The following is a 27,959-nucleotide window of genomic DNA, read 5'->3' as shown; positions in this document are numbered from 1 at the left end:
TGCGCCTGTATGTGAGCTGCCTTCCATCCTTTTGTAGTTGCGTGAACAAACTTCGTAGAAATGTCAATACAAGAAATAAGTGCTTTTTCTTAAAGGACAGAGCCAGTGAAGGATTTCATGTGTACTTCTTGGGTCTTCACACTGAAAATAGCCACAGAGGTGCCAGGAAAAAAGATAAGTTCCTATCCTTAACTAAGGCTTTTAATTTTTGGCTGCCCCTCTAATGGCTTAGGAGCAAGAAGCTTTACACACACTCAGGGGTCAAACTCTCAACCTGGTGGGATTCAAGCAGAAAAGGGTGCTGAAATTCCTTGACCCAGGAGATTGCTTTGGCTGGCACTTGCTCATATTGGGTAAATGGTTTACTTGCGGAGAAGTTGACCCTGTGAAACCACCGTGCCACCCTCAGTGGTATGGACTGGAAGAAAGGAAGCATTTGCGAGGGTGATTCACTTAAGAATCCAGGCTTTGGGGAAGAAGAGGGCAGAGAAACATCTTTCCGCTCTGCCTCTCACTCTGTTCAATCAGTTAGCTTAGACTCAGCCCCTGGGAACGCTCCAGACTGGCAAAGATCTGAATAGATTTGGCTGAGCTGTTGGAACGCTAGAGGAAACCTGCTTGACAGCTAGATTTATCTTCAACTTAAAGACTCTATAGAGTGCCAATGCCAAGTCTATCTAGAAATTAGTGAAATTTCTACCTCAAACAAGTCCATGACAGTCCTGAGGATTGCAGTGGGAGTCCTGTCTCTAAGCCCATCACAAAGTGGAGTTGGGGTCTTTGGTGCTAGAGATGTTTGCTTTCCCTCAAGTCCTGTAGTTCAAAGATTTGTCTGATTTTCCAAAATTGCCCAAACTTGGATCCACCTCCTAAAGTTTCTCTTCCAGGAACTTATTTTAATTATGTAAATAACTCTTCCTTATCAATCCTCTAATTTCCTTAACTTCTTCTCCCCTACTTGCAGTCTTTTTGCTCTATTTTCTAGGTGATTTCTATAAAGTTATCTTCCAAACTTACTATATAATTTTTAAGTTTTTGCTATGATATTTTCAAATTGCAAGAGTTCTTTCTTATTCTTTGAATGATCTTTTTTGTCTTGCATTCTGTTCTTATTTCACGGGTGAAAATTTTTTCTAATATCTCTGAAGACATTACAGTTGATTTTTGAAGTCTTTTTCTGCTCCCATATTTGGAGGGTTTTTTTCTCTGTTTGTTTTGGACCCTGTTTCTCAAATAAGAGTTCTTTCATTGAAGAGGAAGGCACTAGAACCTTGTGTGTGTGAATTTCATCACAGAGAGATTAGGTAGGGACCTGGCCTGGCTGTTTGTTGGGGACTCACACATATCACCAGCTAGGATTCTTTTTTTCATGTAGTGTCCATTTCCCCTAGAGCCGTGGTCGGCAAACCACGGCTTGCGAGCCACATGCGGCTCTTTGGCCCCTTGAGTGTGGCTCTTCCACAAAATGCCATATGCGGGCGCACACGCACAGTGCAAGTGAAACTTCGTGGCCCATGTGCAGAAGTCGGTATTTTGTGGAAGAGCCGGTATTTTGTGGAAGAGCCACACTCAAGGGGCCAAAGAGCCGCATGTGGCTCGCAAGCCGTGGTTTGCCGAGCCGCAGTTTGCCGACCACTGCAGAGGAATCCGCGTCTCCTCGTGAAAGATATAGGCCTGATTTCCTGGTTCTAGGGGCTGTTAGAAGAAAGATGCTAAGAGGAGACTCACCTGGTTTTTGTGGGGTGGGAAAGAGAACCCAAGGATCTCTCTGTACCTTCGACATACTTTCTATGAAGCCTCCTATTTTCGACCCCTCTCTGCACTTCTGCCTTCAGAAGTACCTGCTGAAGTTCTTGGGAGTTCTGCCACATGAACTGCATGATTCCCCTTGCTATGGGCATACATGCTACCTTTCTTTGGTCTACTTAGTTATCCCATGTCCTTCTCTTTTCCAGTTTCCAAAATTATGTTGATACCCACTGTCATCTCCAGTCATCTCTCTCCTGCATCCTTTTCCTTGTGGGTTTATGTCTTTGCTGTCATTTTAGTGAATTTGCTGAAGAAACAGAGTAACAGCTGCATAAATTGAAAGTCTAGTTTAATTTACTTGTTTATTATCTAACGCCCCACTTGAATATAAATTCCAAGGGGTCAAGGACGTGATTTTATTCAGTGCAGTCTTCCCGTTGCCCAAAATACTGCCTAGCATATTGTTAGATGTTGAATAAATACTTGTTGAATGAATAAACTAATGAATGACATGTAATATAGATCTCCTTGTACAATGTCTATAGCCTGATAATAACTATCCTAATTATTTTAATCATTGAGGTTTAGGTAATGAAAACAAACTTTAAGCTACTGATAGCCATTGATTTTAAGTGGGGGGAAATCTGTCTCTTGAACTTAATGGAATTGCTTCTCAGTCTTTTGGCTAAGATCAAGTGTAAACTTAATGGAAAGTATTTGAAGTATCTTTACCTCCTCTATAACTCCCTCTTCAACATGGAACTTTTCCTGATAGTTACACTGTTTGCACTGTTGTACAGATCTATAGGCCTCAACATTTAGATCCTGCAATACATTGCTTTGGAGTTACGTGAGGGATTATCTGTTTTATATCACAGATCTATTTTTCTTCCCCTCTCTGTCAATGGCATTGATATGAAGACTAGTGACCATTGATATAATATGAATCGTGAAGACCAAAAACTGACATTTCAGTCATAGCTTCAATATCAATTTTGTTGAGTTAGCTTGGGAATTGCTGTATCTTTCTAGGTCTCTGATAGAGCGATAAAATGGCAAGGGGTGGATTAGATGATTCCTAAGTCATATTTTCAAAGTTCCTTCCAGCTTTAAAGTTCTGGAATTCTGAGATAATTAGGCAGTAAATAAATGGGGGAAATAAATTGCAGTGCTACACATTCCAGTCTTCCGAAAATAATATTTTTGGAAACAGAGCTCAAGAAGGTAGCACCATCATTAACATTCCATCAGGACCCATTCCATTGGGCACTTAAACAACGGCATCTATGTACTTTTCAATAAAACATTGGCATTGCTCTCTGCCAATTCTTTTGAGGGCTTGACTCAAGAATGAAAAGCTCAACACCCACCGCACTGAGCACTTGGTGAGTCAGTGTTCATTTCAGGAGGGACCATTCTTGAAGCACAGCTTTTCATTTAGGGAAATATCATGGTTATCTTACATCTTTGAAGGGGGAGGGGACTAGGTTGTTTCTCTTAAGTCTGTTGCTCCTCCAGCTTCTAATTTAAAATGAAAATATTCTGGTTTGACTTTTTAGGCAGATGCTTGCCTGATTCTGCCCTCAGAACACCCACACAAGACCAAAACCATAAGCTTTGTGAGCCATCTGGGGAAAGCCCAAATGGAAAAGAAATGCAGGTGATTTCAGATTCAGTGATAATCTTCATGCTACTTAGAGCCATGGATTTTAAATTACTGCATGCAATAACCAGCTTGCAAGGAAACAACATATTTACCACAGAAACAAGAGAGGAGAGCTTTTTTGACTTTCATATCTTTCCCCTGATACTGTCATCCTGAAATGGAGGGCTGGGATTCACAGAGGCAGCTTGTCCTAGTGCATTACCACCTCCTCAAAAGCACTTATGAGCCCTAGACAGTTTGGCTCAGTGGATAGAGCATTGGCCTGCGGACTGAAGGGTTCCGGGTTCAATTCTGGTCAAGAGCTTATGCCCAGGTTGCGGGCTTGATCCCCAGTGTGGGGCGTGCAGGAAGCAGCCTATCAATGATTTGCTCTCATCATTGATATTTCTATTTCTCCCTCTCCCTTCCTCTCTAAAATCAATAAAAATATACTTTAAAAAAAACACACTTATGGGTCCTTGAGATATTGTGACAAATTAATTGAAATTGAAATCACCTAAAATTTTTACTTCCTTCAGCAATTCTTTACCTTCATGCAGAGTGTTACTTAGAATATTAACACTGCCTGACAGCTCCTAGCTGCTGTGTGCTTCTAAATGATGAAAGGTGATGGCTTAGTCAATGATGGAAGATATTTTGCATCTGTGCAGTTCTCTCTTTTATTATACTCTTTTTGGCATCTGCAGCCCTAATGACTAACGCAGTGCCCTGTGCATAGAGATGCTCACTGTTGAATGAGTGAATGAATAAGGAGGTTAGCTTAAACTCTTTCTATAGGAAGGTAACAACTCATATTTCAAAAGTATTATTTCATACATCATCTTAGTGGGCCTTCATCGTTGCTTATAGTGTCCAGCATATGTTCAGCAAATGGCAGATGCTTAGCAGAATTGGATGGATGGATGATGCAGGCAGCATCTGATCCCACGGCAACCATGGGAGGGAGGTAGAAGAGGTACTACCATTGTTGTAACTGTTCTCTAGCACACTGAGACCTGGAGCCAACAGACTTGCTCAGGGTTTTGCATATTGAGAGCTCAGTGTCAGGGCTGAAAGCCTAAGCCCAGAGTTCTTTCTGCCACAAGGAACCATGTGGTATTGGGCTTAAGAATGCAGGCTTGAAAGTTAAAGAACCTTAAGCTTTGAACCTGATTCTCTCTTGCCCCTTCCTAGTTGTCTGATCTTTGATAAGTCCCCTACTCTCTGCACTTCAGCCTCCTATCTGTGAAGTGTGTGTGTGTGTTGGGCAGGGGAGTGGGGGGAGAAGGGGGGAGGGGGCAGGAGAACAATGATGGACCCTACCTTAGAAGGCATTAGAGGAGGATTATATGGAGCAATATGTATACATATTTGGCTGAGTACCTGATACTTACTCAGCACTGGCAAATGGTAGCTAGGGATGTTGTGCTCAGTCTCATATGGCCTTCTCTTCAGAGGAAAGGTAGTCCTTAAGGATGAGTCTTTTAGGTTGCATCTGGGGAAATGACAGTACAGTATCCCCAGCCCCGGGCAGGTCAAGAAGGAAAACAGAATAAGGAGTCTGAAATTCAGTCAGTCAGTCACACTTTGATGAGAGCCTAAAATGTGCAGGAGAAATGAGAGCATTGGGCTGAGCCTGGAAGGGGGAGGAATGATCTAATTTAGTGCCTTCCCTTTTCCAGAATCTAGCCTGCGGTGAGCAGCTGGCAGCTCCTTTACCCAGACACCCTGGCTGGCTGTTCTATTGGTGTTACAAGGCAGACTTTTAAAAAATATGGAGAAATAAATAATGTGGGGACAATATCTTATCTGAGTGAGAATGGCACTGCATAAAGTTGCTAATAAATAGCATCAGCGCAGAGAGGCTCAGCAAGGGGCTGAGAGATCATCCACTGGGCTGCAATGGCTTTTTAACATTGTGCTCTCAGCTCTGAGAGCATGGCACATGATGGGCACTCAACAAATGTCTGATGAATGAGTGAGTGAATGAATGAATGAATGAATTTATTAATCTGTTCCAACTCCTTGCTTTGCATGTGCAGAACCCAGTGTCACCCACCCATGTAATAGGTTCTTGGCTTAAATTTCTAATTATCACGGAGTCCTTCAGTAAGGACTTCGGTCTATCAGTGCTGCTTACCAATGTCAGGACAAAGAGAAGGTCTCATGAGAAGTTCTGAACACTGAAATTCAATGGAAAAGAAGGAGATTTGCATACCCTGACCCTTCAGAAAATAGAAATGAAATGTGAGAACTTAAAATGCGGGGGAGGAAAGACCAGGTTGTTGAGTCAGAATCAAAGGAAGATCATTCTGATTGGGATGGAGGAAAGTCTGTCCCTGTAGATAAGGATTTTGAAAGAGCATGGAAGACACTCTTTGGTATGAAAAGGATGTAAAATTCATCTCTTGTACATCTGTGAAACACTATCAAGTAAGCAGAGATATTTTCATACCACATGTAATATGCTGAAAATGCTCCATGAATGTCCTTAGATTGGCTAGTACTTTGAGTTGATTTTTCCATTAGCAGTGTTGGTTTATATCGGGTTATTCTTACTCTGACAACTAATGACTAATATTTCTATAGCACTTTAGAGTTTGCAAAACATTTTCATGTACATTAAATAATTTGACATTTCCCCATTATCTACTAATGGGGGAAACATATCTACTAAACGTGGAAACTGAGGCACTGAAAGCTTATACGGCTTCCAACCCAAATCCCAAATTCTTCTCACTTCAGCAGGCTGATTTTGTTGTGGTTGGCTCCTACCCCAGCATCAAGAGAACGTGTGTCCAGCTGGCAAGTTGGGCCGGTGCACTTCACCTTGAATGTGCACACCAATTTCCTAGGATCTTAAAATGCAGATCCTGACTCAGTGGATCTGGGGTGAGGCCTGAGAGTCCAGCCTTTCGAACAAGCTCCCAGATGATGCCAGCGCTGCTGGTTCATGGATCTAGAGCACAAGTTTTTGTCTTTTGGGAATCAGAGGTGCTCTTACCAACCGAGTTTCCAGACTAAGAGAAAATCTGCTTGGAGCTTTCTGAAGCCGATTCACAGCCAGAGAGGACCTGGGCTGACCCCTGACTCACTCTTCCTCCTCAGCTAGCGTGAATGGCCACACCAAGAGGTTAGACACTAACCTCCAAAGTCCAAACATTTGTCTAGGGAGTCATTAGAAATTTCTTTCCAGGTATTGTTTGGGTTGGAATTCTGGTACCAGAATATAATTTACTTTACCTGGAGGGCAGGGCAAGAGTGTTAAAATCCTGGGCTGAAGAGTCTGAGCAGAATTCTGCATGTGAGCCCAAAGCAAGTAAGATATATTACTGGGTGAAGCGATGATTTGTATGCTGTATTTTAAAAACCACTTGCAAAGTAAAGAAGATGCCTCTAATCTTTGGGGGCATGTTTGTAAGACCAGGCAGAAGCAGCAGCCAACCTGGGGAGGTTTGCGATGTCCAGGATGTGGGACAGAGTTTGGAGGCCACTGAGGCAAAGAGATAGCCTAAGACAGTGGTTCTCAGCCCCGGCTAGCCGTTAAAACCACCCCGGCTCTCCCTAGCTGGCTTGGCTCAGTGGATAGAGCGTCAGCCTGTGGACTGAAGGGTCCCGGGTTCGATTCCAGTCAAGGGCACATGCCGGGTTGCGGGCTCGATCCCCAGTAGGGGGCGTGCAGGAGGCAGCCAATCAAGGATTCTCTCTCCTCACTGATGTTGCTATCTCTCTCTCCCTCTCCCTTTCTCTCTGAAATCAATAAAAATATATTTTAAAAAAACACACAAAACAACCAGCCAGGCACATCTAAAATTATAGATGCTCAACCCCATTACAGGGATTTCCAATTACTTGATCTAGGATGGGGCCTGGGCATCGGGATTTTTTAAAGGCTCCAAAGAAGTTGAATGTGCAGCCACGGTTGAGAACAAAAACATGGCAGATGTGAGAAAATGTCACAGGCAGGGAGGTGGAATGAACAGTTTGTATCAATATATACATACGATCAATTCCCATTACTTGCAATAGTTATGTTCTATAAAGTCACTGTGAACACTAAATTCACAAATATTGAATCATTGCTCCTGGAGACATACAGGGTGGGTTCGTGCAAGACTCACATTTTCATCCACTGATTAATACATAACTTAGTTTTACGTGTGTTTCTGTTTAAAGACATTTTATTTAATATATAATGTTGGATTCATTAACATTGAACTCATGGCCAACACCACTATAACTCATGGGTGAATGGAGCTAATCTAACACATCCATTTTCTCTGTAAAGCACATCACAGCCTCCTTGCACTTGGGAACACCGGCCAGCACCTCAGCACTATGCTATATATTATTTTTGGTATTCTTTAACCCTCGCCTGAGGATATGTTTTTTTATTTTAAAGAAAGGAAGGGAGAGAGAGAAACATCGATATAGAGAGAAACATTGATTAGTTGCTTCTCATATGCACCCCACATGGGGACTGAACCCACAACCTAGGCATATGCCCTGACCGGGACTCGAACCTGCAACCTTTCGGTGTATGGGATAATGCTCCAACCAACTGAGCCATACAGCCAGGGCAGCACTATGCCATGTTATTTTATTATTTTTTAAATCTTTATTGTATTACATATGCCCTCCCTTTCTCCCCCCCCCCCCCTTGAGCTCTTCTAGCCTGACCCTGCCCCCCAACCCAGGCCTTCACCACCCTGTTGTCTGTGTCCATGGGTTATGCAATACTGGTATATGCATACATGTTTTTTAGTTGAATTCTTCCCACCCACCCATCCTCCCCAACCTTCCCTCTGAGATTTGTCAGTCTGTTCCATGCTTCTGTGTCGCTGGTTCTATTTTGTTCATCAGTTTATTTTGTTCATGAGAGTCCACATATGAGTGAGATCATGTGATACTTATCTTTCTCTGACTGGCTTATTTCGTTTAGTATAATACTCTCCAGGTCCGTCCATAGCGCTATGCCATTTTAAGCAGCAAATTCACCAATAAAACGCACGTAAATTAGACAGATGGGACACTAAAAAGACCTCGGAGAGGACACTTGTTTATAGTGTGAGAGCTGAAATGGGAAGGCAGACCAATGTCTGCCCTGCCTCAATGAGGAGCATGTGCATCAGGGACTCCGATTTTCGCCACTCTGAGTGCGTCCAAGAATGACCATGAACATGCTGCGAGTACTGATGTTGAGGCTACAAATACATTTTAGCAAACAGGTGAATTTGCAAATACAGACTCTGTAAATAATGAGGATCAAGAGTATATAAGACATGTAATAGGACACGCACACTCTACAGTTTGTCTGACAGGTGAAGGAGGACCCAGAGCAGACGAGGAGCCGACCTGTGGACCTGTGCTGGCCTTGGGAGCTTAGCCCAGCCCTCCTCATAGTCCAACTGCTGTTCTCTTTGCTGCTGGGATCTGAAGGCTCCTGATAGCCTTGCCACGTCATATCCACTAAGAAATTCATGCTCTTCAAGCCTATTCTTAAACTAGACCAGTCAGGGGCTGAATTATTCCAGGAACCTCATGCTTGCAGTGTCTCTGGAAGTCTTTTATTCCAGGACTGATTTATAATACCCAAGTAGATGAGTTGAGAGCAATTACGTAAATGCTGATTCTCTGGGGTAGGGAAGAACGGTATGGTTTAAATGAAAAATGCAGTGCCAAGTCAAACATTCAAATCGTTATGTGTAATTACAGACCACAGTAAATCAATTTTACAAATGCAGTACCAATCTCTCCGTGTTCCAACACCCACGGGGTCAGGTTGTGACAGTTCCGAATTCAAGAAGAGGCTGAAATAGAAACGAAAGCGGGAATTGGGGTGTGTGATGTCTCAAGAGCTTGTCTTGAATCACATGGTGATTCAATCAAATATAATTAAGAAGCCAGGAGACCCTAAACCATCCGGTTGCTCTTAATTAGCAAAAACAACCACAGAAATCATCTGATTAGCAATGTACGCTCAAACTGTGGAGTTTTTTTGAATGGTCATTAATGTGCATTGTTACAGTTGACATGTAGATGGATGCTTTAATGAAAACAAGAACCAATTCACTAATCAGTAAATTGCCCTACTAGCCACAGTGCTGAGAATCTCCAGTTCTCATTCTTCTATCAAGGAACTCAGTGAAGCATTAGCCAGGAATACGTAATACATTTCCAATTAGTTACAACCCTTCTCCTGACACTGGAAAGGAAAGAAAAAAAGAATGTTGCTTGATTGAGGCAAAGGTTCAGAGTTTCATGCTCAGAGAAATCCTGGCACCAGGCATGCATTTGGCTGGTGCTAAGTTGAGACCCTCATGGCAGTAGCTTCACGCATCTGCTAATGATGCCGGCCCTTGCCTACTCAGTGCCATTGCTTTTAAAAGCCACTTTGCCCTTTTATCTGGGAAACTTGAACCTCCAGAAACCATGAAGGCTTTGCCTGGAATTCAGCTCAAGACAGAGTTAGTAGACAAGATTGTAAAATATTCCTTATTAGCCCCTTTCAAGTGATTGACCCACCTCTCCTTTGGATAAGTGTTGCTAGTGGTGTCAGGATGTAAAAGGATGATACCCTGATGATTTGTTCAATGACTCTGACCGTGAATTGAGACCGATGCTCTCGGGGGGCGGGGGGGGGGGGGGGGAGGCTGGGTTGCTCAGTCATGAAACCCTGGCTGTTTGCCATTCCAAACTTGGATTGCTTTGCTGGTACCCATGCTCTGTTAGCAGCCTGGGTGGTGTTGAACACAGATGGACATTGTATTTTGTAAGCCTAAGAAGGACTCCCTGGAGAGGCATGTGAGCTGAGGTCCCCAGTTACATTTGGAGTTATCTTCTTAAAAAGGGGTAAGAGGGAGATTTTGTCATCAAACATCTATCTTTCTGAATTTCTCCACCGCCTCTCTTCCTTAAGCACGGTGACTAGAGCATTTTTTACAGATACATTGGAAAGCAACAAAGGAAATATCCACTTAAATCCACTCCTGGCCACTTGCTTAACTCAATTATTTTCTTGGTGTCATTAAAAAAAAATAATTCAAATTCTGCAGCTTTATCGATGCTCATTTCTGGACATCAGTTCACTCTCTATGTGAGTAGAAATTCCATGGACAAACCTCAGGGTTAAGTGCATATACATATAACTATGCACATGAAAAGAAACATAATGCAGGAAAGTAGAAGTTAACCCAGTGCACAGGAACTTTAGAAATGGCTGGGCTGATCCCGCAGTTCCTTGAATTGGCTTAAACATCTGCTTCAGTGGTGTTAAATTATTTCCATGGTTGATGTCATTGGTTTTGATAGAATGGAATGAGAGGAGTTTCCTTTTAGGACTGACTGCTTGAGTTGAAGTTAAATTTGTGAGTAAAATTCTGCTATTTTCTACAAAATGTACGTAGATTGCCTTCTGGTCTAACTTATTTCATAAATAATGACAATGTAACATCCAAGAGCAGTTATCTAAAATAGGTTTTCTATGGGATGACACACAGTTTTGCCATTATAGAAACAGACAAGAGAGGACAAATGAAATGTCCCAAAGATTAATGCAGCTATAAAAGTCTGCCAGAAACATTCTAATTTGCTTCCTAAAAGCCCAAATGTTTAAGTGATAATGTGAAGGCAGAAACATACATCTTTGCTCTGCCCAAAGGCTGAGCCGTCCTTAGAGTAATAAGAGCTGACACGAGTGACAAGGACTCAGGTTACTGGGAAGGTCTCTCAGGTACTTCTCCCTGCACCAGAATGCTTTTGCGTCAGTGCCATATGGAGATGAGGTTTCAGGGGTGGGGGAAGAGATTTCGCTGTGTGTATTTGTCAGCCCCGTTGTGATGTTCTTTGCAGCTTTCTCCTCTTCCAGGGTGTCCATTTGTTTGGCTTTGTTGCACAGGCAAGCATACACTTTATCTTCCCAGGGAGCGTGGCTTCCTTCCGGCTTGTCGGGAACTCCCTGTCCACCAACCACATCTTGGCTTGGTAGCATGTTCCCTGTTCTTCCCCCCAGAATGAGGTGGAGTCTGAAGCTGTGTGGGGGAATCATCTTCTGGTGTCCAGATGTTGTGAGCACTGGTTTTTCAAACCTTTGGACAAGAAACAAAGAGCAAGCATGCAGCGTTGAGGCATATAACCTTCCAGATTTGCTTTTAATCTGTTTCCTGAAGCCACAAGGGCAGAGCATGTTAATTTTAACCTTAGTAATTAATACTCTTCTCCCCCCACTCCCTACACAAATCTATACTTGGCCATAAATGCGACTGGTGTTACTTTGTCTTTTTTGTTTTGTTTTGTTTGTTTTTTTGCATGATGTCACTGATCAAATATTCTGGTTTTGTTTGTTGTTGTTTTTAAAAAAATGTATTCTTGTACTCCTATTAATCTTTTCTTCCCCAAAGATTCCCACCACAGGGCCCCAGATTACTGGTTGTGGTACCACAAAACCAACTAAAGAAGAGGAATCGGGGCCTAATGTCGTTTCACCACTGAGCCTTGCTAAAACGTCAGTTGTTTTTGTTTGTTTTTAAGCAAATGCCTGGAACATTCATACAAGTGGTGTTAGCAGAACTCTATTCTTTGAACATGGAAAGCCTTTAGGAGCAGTTCCTTCGATGCTCTGAAATCGGTGCTCTTAGAAGAAATTCTTGGGACGGCACCTGAAAGATGCTTGATGAGCAGGCCAAACCCAAGGGCAGAAACGCTCCCCCAATAACTTTGAAACAATAGCAGCTACTGTATATTGCAGCTGCCAATGGGTTGATCATTTTTTGCCTTTAAACTTGAAAATTATCAAACCATATCCTGCAGCAAAACTTAAGAATCATATGTTGTGAGCTCGTAGACTGGTGTATTCGCCAAAGGTTCTACTGATACTCCTGAATGTCTTTAGGGAGTAGATCTAGAAAAGATTGTTAAAATACACCATTAGCAACATACAAGTAGACTATTCCCTGTGTTTTTTCTTTCTTTTTTAAAAATATTTTTTATTGATTTCAGAGAGGAAGGGACAGGGAGAGAGAGATAGAAGCACACTGATTGGCTACCTCCTACACACCTGTTACTGGGGATTGAGCCTGCAACCCAGGCATGTGCCCTGATGGGAAATCGAACCATTACCTCCAGGTTCATAGGTCGATGCTCAGCCACTGAACCACATCAGCTGGACCCCTGTGTTTTTTCTTACTATGTGGACATGCAGCATACATCACCAGAGTAGAAAATTGGCCAGGACCATTTAATTCAAGAAAGAAATCCTCAGGTAATATTTTAAAATCATATGCAAGTGCTTAGTCCCCGCATTCTACTTTCTAAAATCCCTAAATTAGAATAAGTTCTTTTTGAAAAGTTGAGTTGTAATAGCAATTGGATTGAGTTCTATCACATGAGCATCTAAAATTTGAAAAATTTACAAAGCACAAGTTTTTCTGCAGGTTAGGAATGGGGAGACTAGCTTAAGAAGAAGAAAGATTAAAATGGCAAATTATGTCTGTGCGGCTGAGCTCATAAGGTCCTGATGAGGGTGCAGAACCCAAGCTGGGGTTGAGAAGGCAGGTTATTTGGTTTGATGAAAGAGGATGACATTAGGAGTTTGGGGATATTTAATGTCCTTTTTTTCTGAAGTCAGTTTCAGCAGTCTAGATAGACTCTAGAACAAAATGGAAATAGATGGAAAATGCACTGTTAGCAATAAGAAATAATGGTTTAAGGCAGGGGTGGGCAAACTTTTTGACTCGAGGGCCACAATGGGTTCTTAAACTGGACCGGAGGGCCGGAACAAAAGCATGGATGGAGTGTTTGTGTGAGCTAATATAAATTCAAAGTAAACATCATTACATAAAAGGGTATGGTCTTTTTTTTCAATAGTTTTATTCATTTCAAACGGGCCGGATCCGGCCCGCAGGCCGTAGTTTGCCCACGGCTGGTTTAAGGAGATAGAATAACTAGGTAAGGCACACAGAAGACTTGAAGCCCACAAGGTCCTGAGAGCATCAGTATTGCCTATAGAAGCCTCACTCAGTAGAGAGAGCAGAGAGCAGCAGTCATCTTGGTTTGCTTATTGAGTCCATGACTCTATTTTTAACAACTAAAACAATTGGGAGTAGGGCATGGCTCAGTAGTTGAGCATTGACCTATGAACCAGGAGGTCACGGTTCGATTCTGTGATGAGGGCATGCAGTGTGGGGCATGCAGAAGGCAGCCGATCAATGATTCTTTCTCATCATTGATGTTTCTGTCTCTCTCTCTCTCTTTCCCTCTCCCTTTCTGAAATCAACAAAAAAATATATTTTAAAAAATTACAAAAAAAGGTATAAATTCAGCAACATTTAAATTTATTTTTTATTAATTCTATAACTCTTCACATACACGTGAAAACATACATTGATAGCACAGTATTTTATCTGCTAACAATGCTGGGTGCACATAGGGACTCTCAGGTCTTTGATAACCCATTGGGCCCATAGCTCACAACTGGGAATTACTGAATTATGTTGTCTTTCAGGGTGCTTCCAGCTCTAAACCACAGTTATGACTCTGTGCTCATAACAATAATTTTTAAAGCATAAGTTGCATTCAATGTATAAATTTAAAGAGAACAGAAAAATGTGTAATGTGTCTTTAAAAGATCTCCACTGAAGTTTATTGTGATAGAATTTGGTGTAAGATCAAGCTTCAGTAATCTGGACTGTTTGCTTATGGGGATCACTTCCCTCTTTGACAGTGAGGTATAACACTTAACCTGACTAGTGGACCAAGGCGATAGTTGGACCAGTTTCCCAAGCCTTTCTCTTTCTGCAAACCCTGTTATTTGTCATCTTAGAAGGCAGAAAAAAAAGTAGTTATACCTCATTTTCTTAAAAGAGCACTAAATATCCTGAAAAGCTTTTTCCTAAATCTTATTTCACTAATTGTAAATGGAGACAGAAATCAAAGATGGTCAAAGGAAATGGGAAATAAATAGATGTCCAGGCTATCAAGAAAATACTTAAAGGAACAGCACCCAGAGCCAGGCATTGCATTTTCCCCTAAAAAGGCATTGGAAGGAGTCACAGTAAAGATGCTAGGAGATGAAAGGAATCATGAAGTGTGATGAGGTCAAAGGATGGTCCTGATGGTATGACAGACTTCATTGCCAGATTCTAAGACCCTCTGTGCTTGCATCACACATTATTTTTAGCTGCTTTTTCATATTTAAATTAGACTTTTATTATTTATTTTTTAATGTATGAGTGCCCCCAAAATTACAGTATTCTGCTGACATATATACATGTATATGCATACATACGTGTGTACATTCCTGAACTTTCTTGTAGAGGCTTCTAAGAATATAAGCAGTATTGAATCTAAACTGTACATAAGATTAAGTTTAGCTTCAGTTTTCCCAGAGCAAAAGAGGCACAATTTTGCCTCCCCGGGTAATTTTTAGTCTGATTTCCAAAACGATGAATCCATCCTGAAACACACTGGCTTGTGCTCTCACCTTGAGGAAGTCACAAATGCAATATGAATTTAGGACCTGAGTCCTACTGGAACCTGCCCTTTACTAGTATATGCTGAGATTTTTTTTCCAAGGTGTACTTCATTCTGCATCATTGGAATATGACTTTCGGGCAGCCTATAGGGGAATTAAGCATTAGCTGCTGTCTGCTGCACAGTGGTCAGCAAGCGAGAGCGTTCAAAGGTCTGCCTCTAGCTGGAGTCGTCCTGGGGCCACAAACACAGCGCTGCAAAGCTTCTCAGGTGTCTCTCCACTACCTCTCCTCCCTTCTCATAGGAAAACGAGTTTATTTTTGCCTGATTATCAATTCTCCCTCTATTGGTCACCACTTCAGATGGGTTCTTCTGGTTAAAAATAATAATAAAATGGAGCAATGGGCCAACCATCGATCCTGTGCTGCTGGCCACCTCTTTAATTCCACAGCCACGTGGCCTGTTTTCCTGCACTCTTCCTGCCATGGCATTTATTATTCCCGTTGCCACTTTATGCCAAAGTACTCCCTCACACAAAACAATAAAAATCGGCTTTGAGGTCACTATTACTTGTACTTGAAGATCTGTCTTCACCCCAAAGTGGCACTATTGGCAGGCCACCTGTCACCTACTTCAGTCTCCTTCCCAGAGGTAGACAAGCCTGTATCACCTTGGTTCTCTTTAAAGAAATCGGGCCTTTGCCCAGCATGACTTTGCCTTGATCGAGGTGTATGTCCAGCCTTGCTCTAATCCATGGCCCTCTCTGAAGATCAGAAGTGTCATTGAGGCAGTTTGCTTGGTTGCTATGGCTGGGTGATCCTAAAGAGACATTTCTGAGTTTGGTGCCAGCTGTGGGAGTCTTTATGGTTTAAACAGGAAGGGGCCTTTAGTAGAAAGCCATTGGGAAAAGGCCCAGGCACCTGAGGTGTAACTGATGTTTTATTAGAGGCAGAGGCCAAGTTCATACCATATCCCCTGTGACTTCAGTCACACTCAGGAATGTGCAAGGAAATAGGTGTAGATTTCAATGAATAAATCCCTGTAAGTCCCACTAAGTTGGGTAAACATTTAGTTCCACTCTCGGTAGCTAGTGGGTTCCCTGGATATTCACAGCTTCCCCAAGGATGCCCATCAGTCGGGAGGTGACCTGGCCTTTAAGGAAACTTTAGATGGAAAGAAGCCAATGGGCTCCATCCAAGAATGAAATTCAGCTACATATGTGTGGTGGTGTTCTTAGCATCTAAGGATCTTAGCAGTGTTATCAACCCATGGCTATGGATTCAGTTACTGCTGTTAACCAGGCGGTTCCACCAGCTACCAGCTGTATATCTCTCTTTGGCAAAGTCCGTTTCTATGGTTTCAGGCTCACTCCAATCCTGGCTGGGAAGAGCAGCACCATGTCCACTTGGGGCATACTTGGCTGGCACCATTCAGAGCCTCCACCAGATAGTCTGAAATGACTGCAAAGGTAGCAGAAAGCAAAGATGTCTAATCTGAAACATCCCAGCACTTGGGTAGCCCTAACAAAGTCTACCCAGTTTCATATAAATACTTAGACAGGCATGAAATGGATTTTCTGGATGTCTGGCTTTTCTTCCTATTGGCTTCTCTCTTCATTTTTGCTGCTGCTTCCTTTTTATTTATTTATTTTCTTTTTCTGAGGGTTTTTTTTTTTTTCCTTTTTCTCTTGCTAATTCTGATCCAACCAGGTAGCAATGCATTTTCCAGGGAGCCTTTTAAATAGTGTCTTCCCTAGTCTATTTAGTGGAAATACAAGCTGTTTCAGCCTGTTAAGGTAAAAAAGAATTTTTTTTTAATATTCCCTTTGCATATTTTTAAGTTAGATAACAATTCCTTGCTTTTGATAGACTACCCAAATTAGAAATTTTTCAGATTACAAATACTAAACTCAGCAGTTCCTCCCCCACCCCCCTTTTTTTGTTGTTGCTGAAGAAAGTTCTAGCCCTTTTGCCTATGCCCCTTTCACACACAAGGCTGCCCTTCTGGCCACACAAAGCCAATTGGAAACATGGACAACAGCGGTGTGAGCCCGCTGCTCTTAGGGCCTGGTTCATGCCAGCTGACCACGAGAGCCAACCCACACCACTACTGTCCCAAACACACTTTTTGAAAACACCCAGCCTTTTTGGCTCTGGTGTTTATCTTTTTAAGTGGGAGCAAGGCAATCTGCTGGCCAGGTCTTCGGGTGGGTGCTGCCCCACCCGAAATGCAATTTAACAAAAAGCAGAACTTCCTACATGGGGATGGCAGGTCTGCTCCCCCGAAAAAACACAGAAAGATTGACACCATCAAAGACGTGCTGGTCTGGCCTCGGGACAGCCAAGACCTCGCTGGAGGGGCTAGAGCCTGAGATGGGACTTAATGGCTCCCCTGAAAAATGTTTTAAAACGCATGCGGCTCAGTTCCATGTTAGCCCTGCAGAGTCCAAATAAACTGGACCTGTCAGGAAGCGGCGCGGAGCGAGTGTTATGAAAAGACTCCTTTTGTGAAGCTGGCGCTCTCCACGCCCAGAAAAACCAGCCGAGGGTAACGTCGGCTCCCTCGGCGTTGATTTTGGTCAGATCCCTCCCTTGAATGACCTCAATGTAATTTGGCTAGTTATGTGAGATGTGTTGCTTTTTCCTAGTTTTCTGGAAAAGAAATTAAAAACGGGGGCCGCGCAGATGTTGCCCACGGTGCGGAAGGGCTGGACATGCCGGTGGAAACCATGCCCGGCTTCCCGAGAGCACCCCGCTGGCTTCTGAATGAAAGCCTTGTTACCTGGAAGTGTTTTCAATATAAAGTTTGGCACCACCCTGTGGAGCCGCGGGAAAGAATCGGCCCTTTCACACATAGCTGCCGGTCCCGCTCCCTGAGATCCGTGTCAGCGTCGGGCCCTCGCTAAGCCTGCGCCCCTCTGAGAGGGAATGGTCCCCTGATTCCTGGTTCAGGACTAGTCCACCTTCTTCTGGTTCAGCCCAGCAGAGGCCCCTGCTGGCCAGGAAGTCCACCCTCACGACACGGGTAATGCCGGTTTTGTGTGTTTAAAAAATTGCCCAGCACATGTTTTTGCCACTCTTGGCAGATGGCCGCTTTGCCAAGCTGTCAAGTCTGTCCTAATTAATGGCCCGACTGCTAAGAATCCTGATTTCTAGAGTCAGAACCAAAACCAGATCCCAGCCCATAAAGGCTAAGGTCACAGATGTGGGCACTGTAGGTGCAGCCTCCCTGAAGAGACCCAACCCCCCCCCCCCCAAGAGGTCCAGGCAGGACCCTTATATCCACCCACCCCCAAGGGAAGGACCCAGCCAGGCCTGCAGCCTCTGTGACCGCTGATGGAGTTGTGAGACAGCTAGCAGCTTCTCTCAGGGGGATTGTGGGTTCTTCTGTGGCCCAGACTCAAGGGGGGGCAATAACCTATTTCATTTTATTTTTATTTTCCAGTTCTCTCAGGCCAGGCACACCACAGCCCTTTGAAACGATCTGTGTCCCTTACCCCACCCATGAATGTGCCAAACCAGCCTCTAGGACATGGATGGATGTCTCATGAGGACTTGCGAGCTAGAGGACCCCAGTGCCTCCCATCCGATCATGCCCCCCTGTCTCCACAAAGCAGTGTAGCCTCTTCAGGAAGTGGTGGGAGTGAACACTTAGAAGATCAGACCACTGCTCGTAACACATTCCAGGAAGAAGGTAGTGGTATGAAAGGTGAGTGACGGAATGAGAAACCACGGGGAACAGAGCCCCTCTCTATCTGGAGTCAGAGGGTAGAAGGAGAGGGAGTCGTCCAGAGAGAAGGAGCCCCCAGGCCCGCGTGTTGGGCTCCTCCAGGGCAGAGCTCCCATCCCGGGTTGACCATGGAGGAAAGGGCTCAGATTCCCCTTCCAGGGCTTCTTGCCAAAACCTGGAAACAAGACCAGAGCAAGAGAGGTCAGCGCCCTATTGAATGAATTAAATTTTTTAAAGCAGTGGCTTGCAGACAATCAAGTGAGTCACAGCCAACGCTGGTAGGACCTACTGCTTGCGCGTACATTGCTCAGCCTGCCCTATATGTAGAGATGCTGAGCCGCTCCAGCCTTCTGCCTTCTTGGCCATGTGTTGCTATGGCCAGGGAACCGCCAACAATTTAGCAAAATAAACCATAGGGTCTTTTTTTTTTTTTTCCAACCTCTCTCAATGTAGAACTGTAGCAGTGCTTCCTTTCCCTCTCCCTTTCCCTTTGATATCCAAAGAAACCTTTCAACCCTTTTCTCTGCTTCTGTTGAAGGGATATGAAAATATCACTGGGAATCTGACAGTGTTTTTAAAGCCTGATAACAGGTTGGCATACAGATGATAAAGACCTTTTGTGCAGCATAAATAAATGTTCCTACATTGCCCTCTAAATCTACCCTCTTCTAAAAAGACTCATCAGGAGATAAAGATCTCCAAATTACCCACGATAGGTTCAAAGAGGATTCGTGCGTCCTGTATTTCTAGACACCAGCTATTCAAGGGCGGGCAAGTCCTTAGGGAAAGATGCTCATCGGAGACACACTCAAAACAATTGAGGAGGGAGAAACAGTAACTAGTCATGTGTCTGGGACTGGGAGGCTGAGGGGAGGCTCTGGGAACACCCCCTTTGCTGGCTTTAGTAGTCCTGAGGTTTTGCTGTTTCTCACCTTTCCCTTGAAAAGGGTCAGTGTTGACATAGGAGGCTCTGTACAGGGTCCCCTCCCTGCCACGGAAGCCTGGCACAGAGAGCTACCCACAACTACCCAGAAAGGTGCCAGTTGTAAGAAAGGACCAGACTGGAAATGGAATGAACCCGGTGGGAAGCGCTGCCCACCCCATCCCCGGTGGGCCCTGTGCTGAGTGTCCAGAGCATGCAGGGCGTGTCCTGATGTTTTCCTGTAAGGATAACATTGGGTCTTTAAACGTGTTTACAGGCTCACTGTGAAAGCGTTTACAATGGCTCATTTGGGCATGAAGGGGATATGTGTCCTCTCTCTCACACACACACAGTTCTCAGGGAAATGTGCCATCATTTTGGAGACGTAGCAAAACCCATTTCTGATCTTATGCTTCGTGGTTTTGTGCTCACACAGCTGAGGCCCAGGGGAGGGGTCGCAGGTGAGACTCGGCCGGCCGTGCCTTGGGTTAGCCAGCAGGGCAGCTGTCCCTGGGGCAGCGAAGTGCCTGAGGGGCCAAGGCGGGCAGAGGCAGCTGCTTTGGACCAGACTTTTCCAGGCGAAGTGGAGTGTCCGGAGGGCATGTTTCCAAGCAGTCGCCTGTGTGGCTCTAGCTGGTGACTGGGAAGGAGGCCTTGCCTTTGTATTGAAGGGTGAGGAAGGTCTGTGAGAAGGCCGCCCACCAGGATACAGACTCTCCCTGAGAGGAATGCTGGTCCCACAGCTCTGTACGAGAGGTTTGTTTGCTTTTCTTCCTTTCATCCTTTTACTCCCCTTCTTCTTTTCTTTTTTTTCTTCTTTTGGAAGCCTTTCGCACACCTCAGACACTCTCTCAAAGTAGGCAAAGGTGTGCTTGCTCATGGTGTGCTGGCCTTTTGAGCTGAGAAATGAGTAAAGAGCATGTTTTTAAAGAGAAATAAATGAAAGAAAATTTACATAAATGTCCTATCCCTGTATTAGAATAAAAGCCAAAATATTCCAGAGTTCAAGGTCTATCCCATATACTGTCTACGCTTCTTCAGTGCCTTCCTTTAGAGTTGATGAGAATTGTCTCCTTGGAGCTTCTTCTTCCAAAAGATCTGACATCCAGGATTTTCTTTATCGGCCCGAGGGCTACTGGTGACTGGGTGACTCTCTCCCGTGTGTGCCCACCATCTGCTGACCTATGGAACTGTTCTTCTCTTAAAGAGCTGGATTGGGATGTACAGTATAAAGCTCTTAGCAAACAAAAGGGCAAAACATATTTGAAGGACGGAACATGGGAGTTAAGGAAGGATTCTGTTTGTGGGGAAAGTATATCCTCAGTAGAAAGGTCCATGCCCGAAAACAGCAGCATTCCCGAGTTGGGGGCCAGTGTTTGTGAAACCTGAGTGCCCCTCCCCCAACCCTGCCTGGACAGGTCCTCACAGGGTGGCCCCCGCTGGGACGGCCTCCCCGGACAGTGCTGGAGAAGCGGCCTGAACAGGCCTGTCCCAGGAGGGTGTCATTTGATTCCCAGGTCCAAGAGCAGATGCTGGTTTAAATTTCCAAATTTAATTCCTACTTTCTGAGAAATGAAATATGAAATCCGATGAAGTGCTTTTAAAAAGAGCCAGCACTTCCACACGGATTCACAGCTCTTTTTTCTTGTGAGCAGGCCCTTTGACGGGAGGGTCAGCCCCTTCCCTCTGCTCGCTGGTCCACCTCGGGACGCCATCAGCTAAGTGCTGTTTTTCTAATTTTTAAACGCCCCAGTTACGGGAACAACAAGGAAGCTATAGTAGAATTTGGAGGAGTTCCAAATCTCCAGGGGACGCATGTCAGCCCTCACCCCACACCTTGGGGAAAGAATAAAAAGTCACCATAATTGAGTTTAATTTAGTGTGAATTCATCGTTCTCGCCAACAGCTTGTGCGTACCTTGCTGAAACACTGCGTTCATCCGTTTCTCCCTTTTCATCTAGACAGAGCAGCCAGATTTGGCTATGAATTGTCCCTGAGGAATGTGCCTCTCGGGTCAAAAGTGTGAAATAAAGCTCACGGCCCCGCATTCTTGCTCTTTTTATTTTTTCATAAACATCGATCTCACCCTTTTTTTGTCTCCGCATCAGCACTCCCTGCCAGGGATTCTCACTAAATTGTCTCCCAAGTAGACCAGCTCCTGCTCTCAGAGGATCAGCATCATCTGCCAGCTTTGATTTGTTTTTCCTTTTATAGTAAATAGCCATCCTGAAGGTTTCAGTCAGCTCCAAAGCACGGATTGGCTGGCCCTTGGGGCAGGGATCTCAGAGGAATGTCTCAGGCCACGGGAAGAATGGGATCATCTACTCATCTAGAAATTAATGGGCAGAAGTGAGATCCTGAATGGGAATAGGAAAGCTTCCCCCATTGACATTCCCTGGGGAGGCTGCTGCTTTTACATGTTTGGACTAAATATGCTGGTTGTGGTTTCTAAATTCAGTTGCCCTTGTTCTTTGCAAAAACGTCACTGTGGCTTCTCCCAGGGGAACAAGTCTTGACTCTGAGTCGGTACTCAATGATAATATCCCCCTTTCCCTCAGCATCCCGTGAGTGGAACCTTCTCTCTTACCTCTTCTCTCATGCAAAGCCTTCAGGTGGCCAAGAGGGAAAAAGAAGACATTTCCATATAGTTTCCTAGAAAGAAGAGAAAATATGGAAGAGAAGCCCGTTTGTGGTAGAATAAGCACATTTGCCCTCGTATTAGCGGCGTGTCCTCAGAAATGTAGAGACTCAGCAACTGAAGACTTATCCAAAGGCCAGGGCTGTTGACGGGTGAGGTGGCCATGTGACATGGGAGCAGAGAGAAGGGGAGAAAGATTGATTAACGGGTTTGTTTTGTCCTCATTCAAGTCAGTGGGCTTTTTTGAGCACCTGCTGAGAGAGGCTTTGGACTAGCTGTTGGGGAGACAGAGGCGGAAGAGATTGTTCCTGCCTCAAGGGACGCACTATCACCTGAGAAACAAACATGCCTGATGCAGGTGCAGAGCTGTGAAAAATACCTTGTCTTGGAGACTTGCTCTGGATCAGGGTTGGTACCAAGAAGGGCCCTAAGTCAAGTGGACGGAAGCCAAGGACGGTTCCCAGAGGAGGAGAGGCCTGGAGCCGAGTCCCCAAGTATGATTAGAGGTTAGCCAGGTATAAGAGGTGAGGGAAGGGCAGAGGGAACAGCAAATGGGAGAGCATGGGACAGCTTGGCCAAATAGGTCCGATAGCATGGGAAAGGGGTCTGTAGAGGGAAGAGCCAGATGCTAGGCCTCATGAAGGATTTTGGCTTGTATCCTGAAGTTGGTAGAAGCTGTTGGAGGAATTTCAGCAGCAGAATGACCTGCTTAGATTTTCATACTAGACATAGGACCCTCGCAGCAGGGTGGAGGATAAATGAAAGTGAGAAGGGGATGGGGGATTCTGGATTTGGAGGGCAACTGAAAGCTGGAAGAAATTTCAATAATTGAGGAGGAAAAGGAAAATAGATCAAGGCAATTGGCAGGGAGAATGCAAAGGAGTGAGTTCACAGGATCTTGGTGAAAGGAATGTACACTAATGGAATGTCGACTGATGGAGTGGGTGGAATCTAGGATGATGCCTACATTTCTGCCTGGGGCATCTGCGCAGCCCATGGTGTCATCTATAGCAAAGAGTATATAGGAGAAGAAAGAGTTTGGGGGGATAGTGTGGGGCAGGGTGACTGTGGGAACCTGTAGAACATTCCAGTGGAGGCGAGCCAGCCAGGACCACAGTGGACCATGCTCTTCGTTGGCCCTCCCTTTTATAAAGACCCCTGGCTTCTCTCCTCACCTGCACAGTTTAAACATTATGTTTATCTGTATTCAACTTCATTGGGGGACTTCATTCCAGATTTCTGGCTAGGGAAGCCTATAGCTTTGGGCCTAAGAGTGAGACTTTCTTGTTGCAGTTGTCAGTGTGAGAGGGGTAGAGATGGGAGGTCTGTTTCTTTTGAGATGAGCTTCGGCCTCACCATTACAAATTCACTGGGTACACCTATGATATGAGGTATTATGTTAGGACAAAAATATAGAGGTCACTGAAACTGTCAGGTGGTTTGGATTCAGACATGATAAAGGTCAAAAAGGCCGTGGCTCCAGTAACCTTGATAGAAACAGCAATTAAGAGCGGAGCCGACCAGTGACTATGGAAATATGCTCGGTTTGCCTTTTCTAAGGAGTTTTTTTTTTTCTAGATGAAAATTATGTAAACATATTTTTCTCCATCACGAAGGAAATATATTACCTGTTCTGAAACAGCTGGTTTGTGGTTTTGAGTTGTTTTCCTTTGAACCTCTGCCTTCCCCAGAATGAGATTAGAAAAAATTATTGAGAATTATTAAGAAAAAGGAAACCGTCAGGAGCCTTTGTGAGAAGGCTGGGAACACAGCACGTCTGAGGGTCATAAAGGGGAGTGCGGAGAGGGAGTGTTAGAGCTCCACACGTTGGGCTGGGACGCTTTTCAGCATGGCTGTCATGGAAACGAGTCACTATTTTCTGAATGTTGACTTTCTAGGCACTTGAATTCGTGTGACTTAGAGGCCAGGATTTAGTAAATTTGCTTTACTTTCTCTATTCTCAAATGCCAAAATACGACCTGCACAGCTAGGTCTTAATGGGCCAGATTTATGCTACCTCTTTCAGACAGGCTGAGAGGCCTGGTGCCTTTGAAAAGCAAATCCCCAAGACTCTCCCACATTCTAAGGTCCTGAGACTTATAGGCAGCATTCCTGATCAAGTATGTGATGTGCTGTAAGGACTATGCAGGCACGCAGAGGGCAGCTTTTGACACGGAACCCAACTGCTATTTAATGATGCAAAGTAGGCTCTGTATAGAACCTATGAACATCATAGCTCATGGAAGCTGCGAGGAGAGATTTGTATCGAACCCTTGTAAGTGAGTATTTTACCCCAAAGTAGGCCATCTCTGTGCCTTCCAAGTCCTACATGTGCTCCCCGTGAGCATGGAGCCCCTCCCAGAGGCCACTATGGACACGTTCCAGGGTCAAGGAGCATGCTTACAGCTCCACAGGGACCAGAAATCAGGCGCCTTCTTTCTTTTGCTCAGAAGCTGGGACAGAATTGGGCTCCTCGTTCTGCTCTGGCCAAAAATACAGTCTTCAGTAATCCCGATGGTGTTGCCAGGCTTTAGAAAGGAATGTTCTCAACACTGAAGAGTTAGGCCCTTCTTACCCCTCAGTTGGCGGCTTTCCTCTTCTCTCCCTCAAAGACCAAGGATGCTGTCATATCTTGGAAGAGAGTTGTCTGAGATTAGCCTGGCTCGCTAATGGGAATTTCTCTTCCATCTTCAGGTACCAGGACCACCACATCTGGAAAGCAAGGCTATTCATGTTCCTCTCTTCCAGGGATGCCTTACTCCCTGCCCTTCTCATTGCTTCCCATATTGGGCCTTTCAGCAATATTGATGCCATTATTCTCTCTTGTGGGGCCTCCTTGTTGGTGGGGCAACATGACCTGTTGACCTGACTGGTATTTGCAGCCATTCCCACAGCAGGCATTTGAGAAAAGCAGCCTGAGTTCTAACTGGAACCCAGCTTCTGGGTGAGCCGTTTTACACACCACAGAGCCTCTCTGTGGCTGAGTCATCCAAACTCTAAAAGGGAAATAGAAGTCAGCGTAATTGGAAACTTCATCCCATTGGTAAAGATTAGCAGGTAAATGCAGAGCGTATAAAAGATGGGTGTATTATTATCAAAAATAGCCATGAGAAGATAGACTGCAGAAAGATCTAGCAGGAGCTTGACAGAGGATGGACATTGTGGTACAGGGGCCCAGAGTCTGCACATGGAAGGGGCTGCTTTCTCCCAGAAACCTCCTACCCTTTGGTCTTATCTTCTCAGTTTTCTTCATGGACTTCTCTTCCCACATCTTCCCCTAAAAGTCTGGCACTCCCAGGCCTCCCACCGCCACCCTCCTATTCTCACTTCATGCTCTTTCCCTAAGTAACCCCACCCATTTTCACAGCTAAAATAACCGCCATGTAGCCCTGACCAGTTTGGCTCAGTGGATAGAGCATCAGCCTGCGGACTCAAGGGTCCCAGGTTCGAGTCTGGTCAAGGGCATGTACCTTGGTTGTGGGCACATACCCAGTGGGGAGTGTGCAGGAGGCAGCTGATCAATGTTTCTCTCTCATCGATGTTTCTAAATCTCTGTCCCTCTCCCTTCCTCTCTGTAAAAAATCAATAAAATATATTAAAAAAAAATAAATAACCGCCATGTGCTACTGACAAGGAAAATGGTTGTCTGACTCTGACCTCTCTTCAGAGATCTTGAGCAGTTGACGTCTCCACCTGCTGAACCAAATGCAATGGCACTCAACTGATCTAAAGTGGAGTTCACCATCTCTCTCTTCTCACCCCAAACCTGCTGTTCCCCTGAATTTTCTGTCTTCTCTGTATTTTCTATCTCCCCAAACCTGAATCAAAGGAACCATTCTGATTAGGCTCCTTTCTCTCTCTGACTCCCTTTTCTTCCCTTATCTTCACGGACTATCAAGTCACTTCCTTTCCTTCTCTGCCACTGTCCTCCCAAGCTATCTCCAAGGGCTTGGACTCATCTCCTGGACTCCATTCTCACAATCCTCCAGTCCAGCCTCTCCACTGAGAGTTGTCATCTTTCTAACATACTCATCTGACTAAGCCTCTACTGCTCCATTTCAGCAGCTTCTCATCACCCACAAGATGAAGTCTACCTTCTCTGTTTCAGAATTACAGATCTCAGTCATCTGACCCCTGGCTATTTGCCCTGCCTTGTGTCTAGCCATTCTCTATCATTCACCCAAGCATTTGCTTGACCCCAAAGGCTCTCTTAGACATGTGCCTTATTTATATACTGTTCTGACTTCCTGTGATGGCTTCCTCAATATGGTCTGCCCAGTGATTCCAGTTTTATTGCTACTGTGAAGCTATCCCTCACTCCCCAAGCCAAGTTCCGTGCACCCTAGAACTTTGAGTAGACTTAGCACTTGTTCTGCAGCTATTATAATTTTGTCTCTCCAGATTAAAAGTTTCTTGATGGCAAGGACATGTTTTCTTCACAGAGCTTGGCCTCTATAGCAGGCATTCAATAAATGTAGAGTGAGCAGATATCAGGATGCCCACACCTGGCAAGGAAGTCATCCCAGCACATAGCAAAACATCTTTCTCTCTCACACTGCGTAAGAGAGTGACTTTCTAGTCTGGGACCTCCACTGGGGTGTCCATCAGAAGCAGCCCAGATGAAGCTTAAACGGCGCTGTGCCAGCCAGAAATGGGAGCCCAGGAGGCATGCATGCCTTCAATCACACATCAGCTCCTCCAGGAAATAGTCCCGCTTCTCCCCACTTCTCTGTGTCTACCAGCCATAGCCCCAGCTTTGCAGAATGAAAAAGGAAGGTCTGAGGTTATGCTAGGTGGTTCTTAGCTTTGCACCCAACCATGTAGCATCTGGACCATGAGAAAGGACCTGAGCTTTTAGTTAGAATTCATTTCTGACCATCATCTTACAGAATCTAGCATCCAAGTAGTGGAATGAATTCCTGGCTTGGGAGGAGTCAAATAGGGAGGGCACTCGGTTCTCTGGTTTGTTTCCCCTTTAATGGTGTTTTGTTTTAATCCTTGGCAAAGGAAAGTGCCTCGCCGCCAGCCAGCGAATGAAGGTTAGTAGGCTATGTTCTTGGGAACTGGGATTTCCTCTTCTTTGTTCATCCGGTCACATTGCAGGAAGGGAGAGCTGTTTAAGCGCCCAACACTGAGCGAGGCACTGAGGTGCTTGCTGCACAAGCCGAGGCACATGTACCTGCTCCAGAGACTAGAGCCAAGAAGAGCTTACGCTTCCCACAAACATATCCGGAAATAAGGCTTCAGGAAGGCCTGCTTCTCCATGCTCCGAAGTTGTGTAGGAGCCTTTTCTAGAAAAAGAGCTCCCAGTGACCTGCATTTTGACAATATGAGTGAGGCAGGCTCTTTCTTTCCTCTAACCAAGGGGATTCTGGCTGTCAAATACTTTTATGGAAAGGAACTAGCTCTGATTAAACTGAGACTTGCCAAGACTTGTACCCCACTCTCCCCAACTCAAAACACTATATTGTCACCTTGGCTTATAAGGCACCCAGTTTAAAAAATAATAATAATCATAAAGCACCCGGTTTTCAACATGATTTAGTAGCTCAGGATTCTGTTTGTTTAATCATAAGTGGATTTTGCATGATTAAGCTATAGGGCAACCAGTGAAAATTTGGCCCAGGAAGTTGCTCCGTATTCTTTTGTGATGAATTGTGCCCAAATGTGGCATAGGGTTACCCAGACTCCTTTGAGTCATGATCATTGAGTTTTCTAAGTAGCAACTTGGGGCTTTTCAATGATGTAAGTAGCAAACATGAACCCTGGTAACAAAGCGGTGACATGTCATTGGCCTAAAAGCTGGT

General features: G+C 44.7%; 1 protein-coding gene across 1 annotated transcript in view; it reads left to right on the top strand.

The window, feature by feature from the left end:
* SAMD4A (sterile alpha motif domain containing 4A) overlaps positions 1–27,959 on the top strand; it is a 211,276-nt gene that overhangs the window by 144,883 nt on the left and 38,434 nt on the right. Inside the window, exon 4 of the mRNA XM_081101343.1 lies at positions 18,308–18,571. Coding sequence (XP_080957469.1) covers positions 18,308–18,571 — 264 coding nt within the window. The remainder of the gene's footprint in view (positions 1–18,307; positions 18,572–27,959) is intronic.

This window comes from Myotis nattereri (assembly GCF_964212035.1).
Source record: "Myotis nattereri genome assembly, chromosome: 1".
NCBI lineage: Eukaryota > Metazoa > Chordata > Mammalia > Chiroptera > Vespertilionidae > Myotis > Myotis nattereri.
Note: the sequence above shows the minus strand (reverse complement) of the source record. Positions and strands in the feature narration are given on the sequence as shown.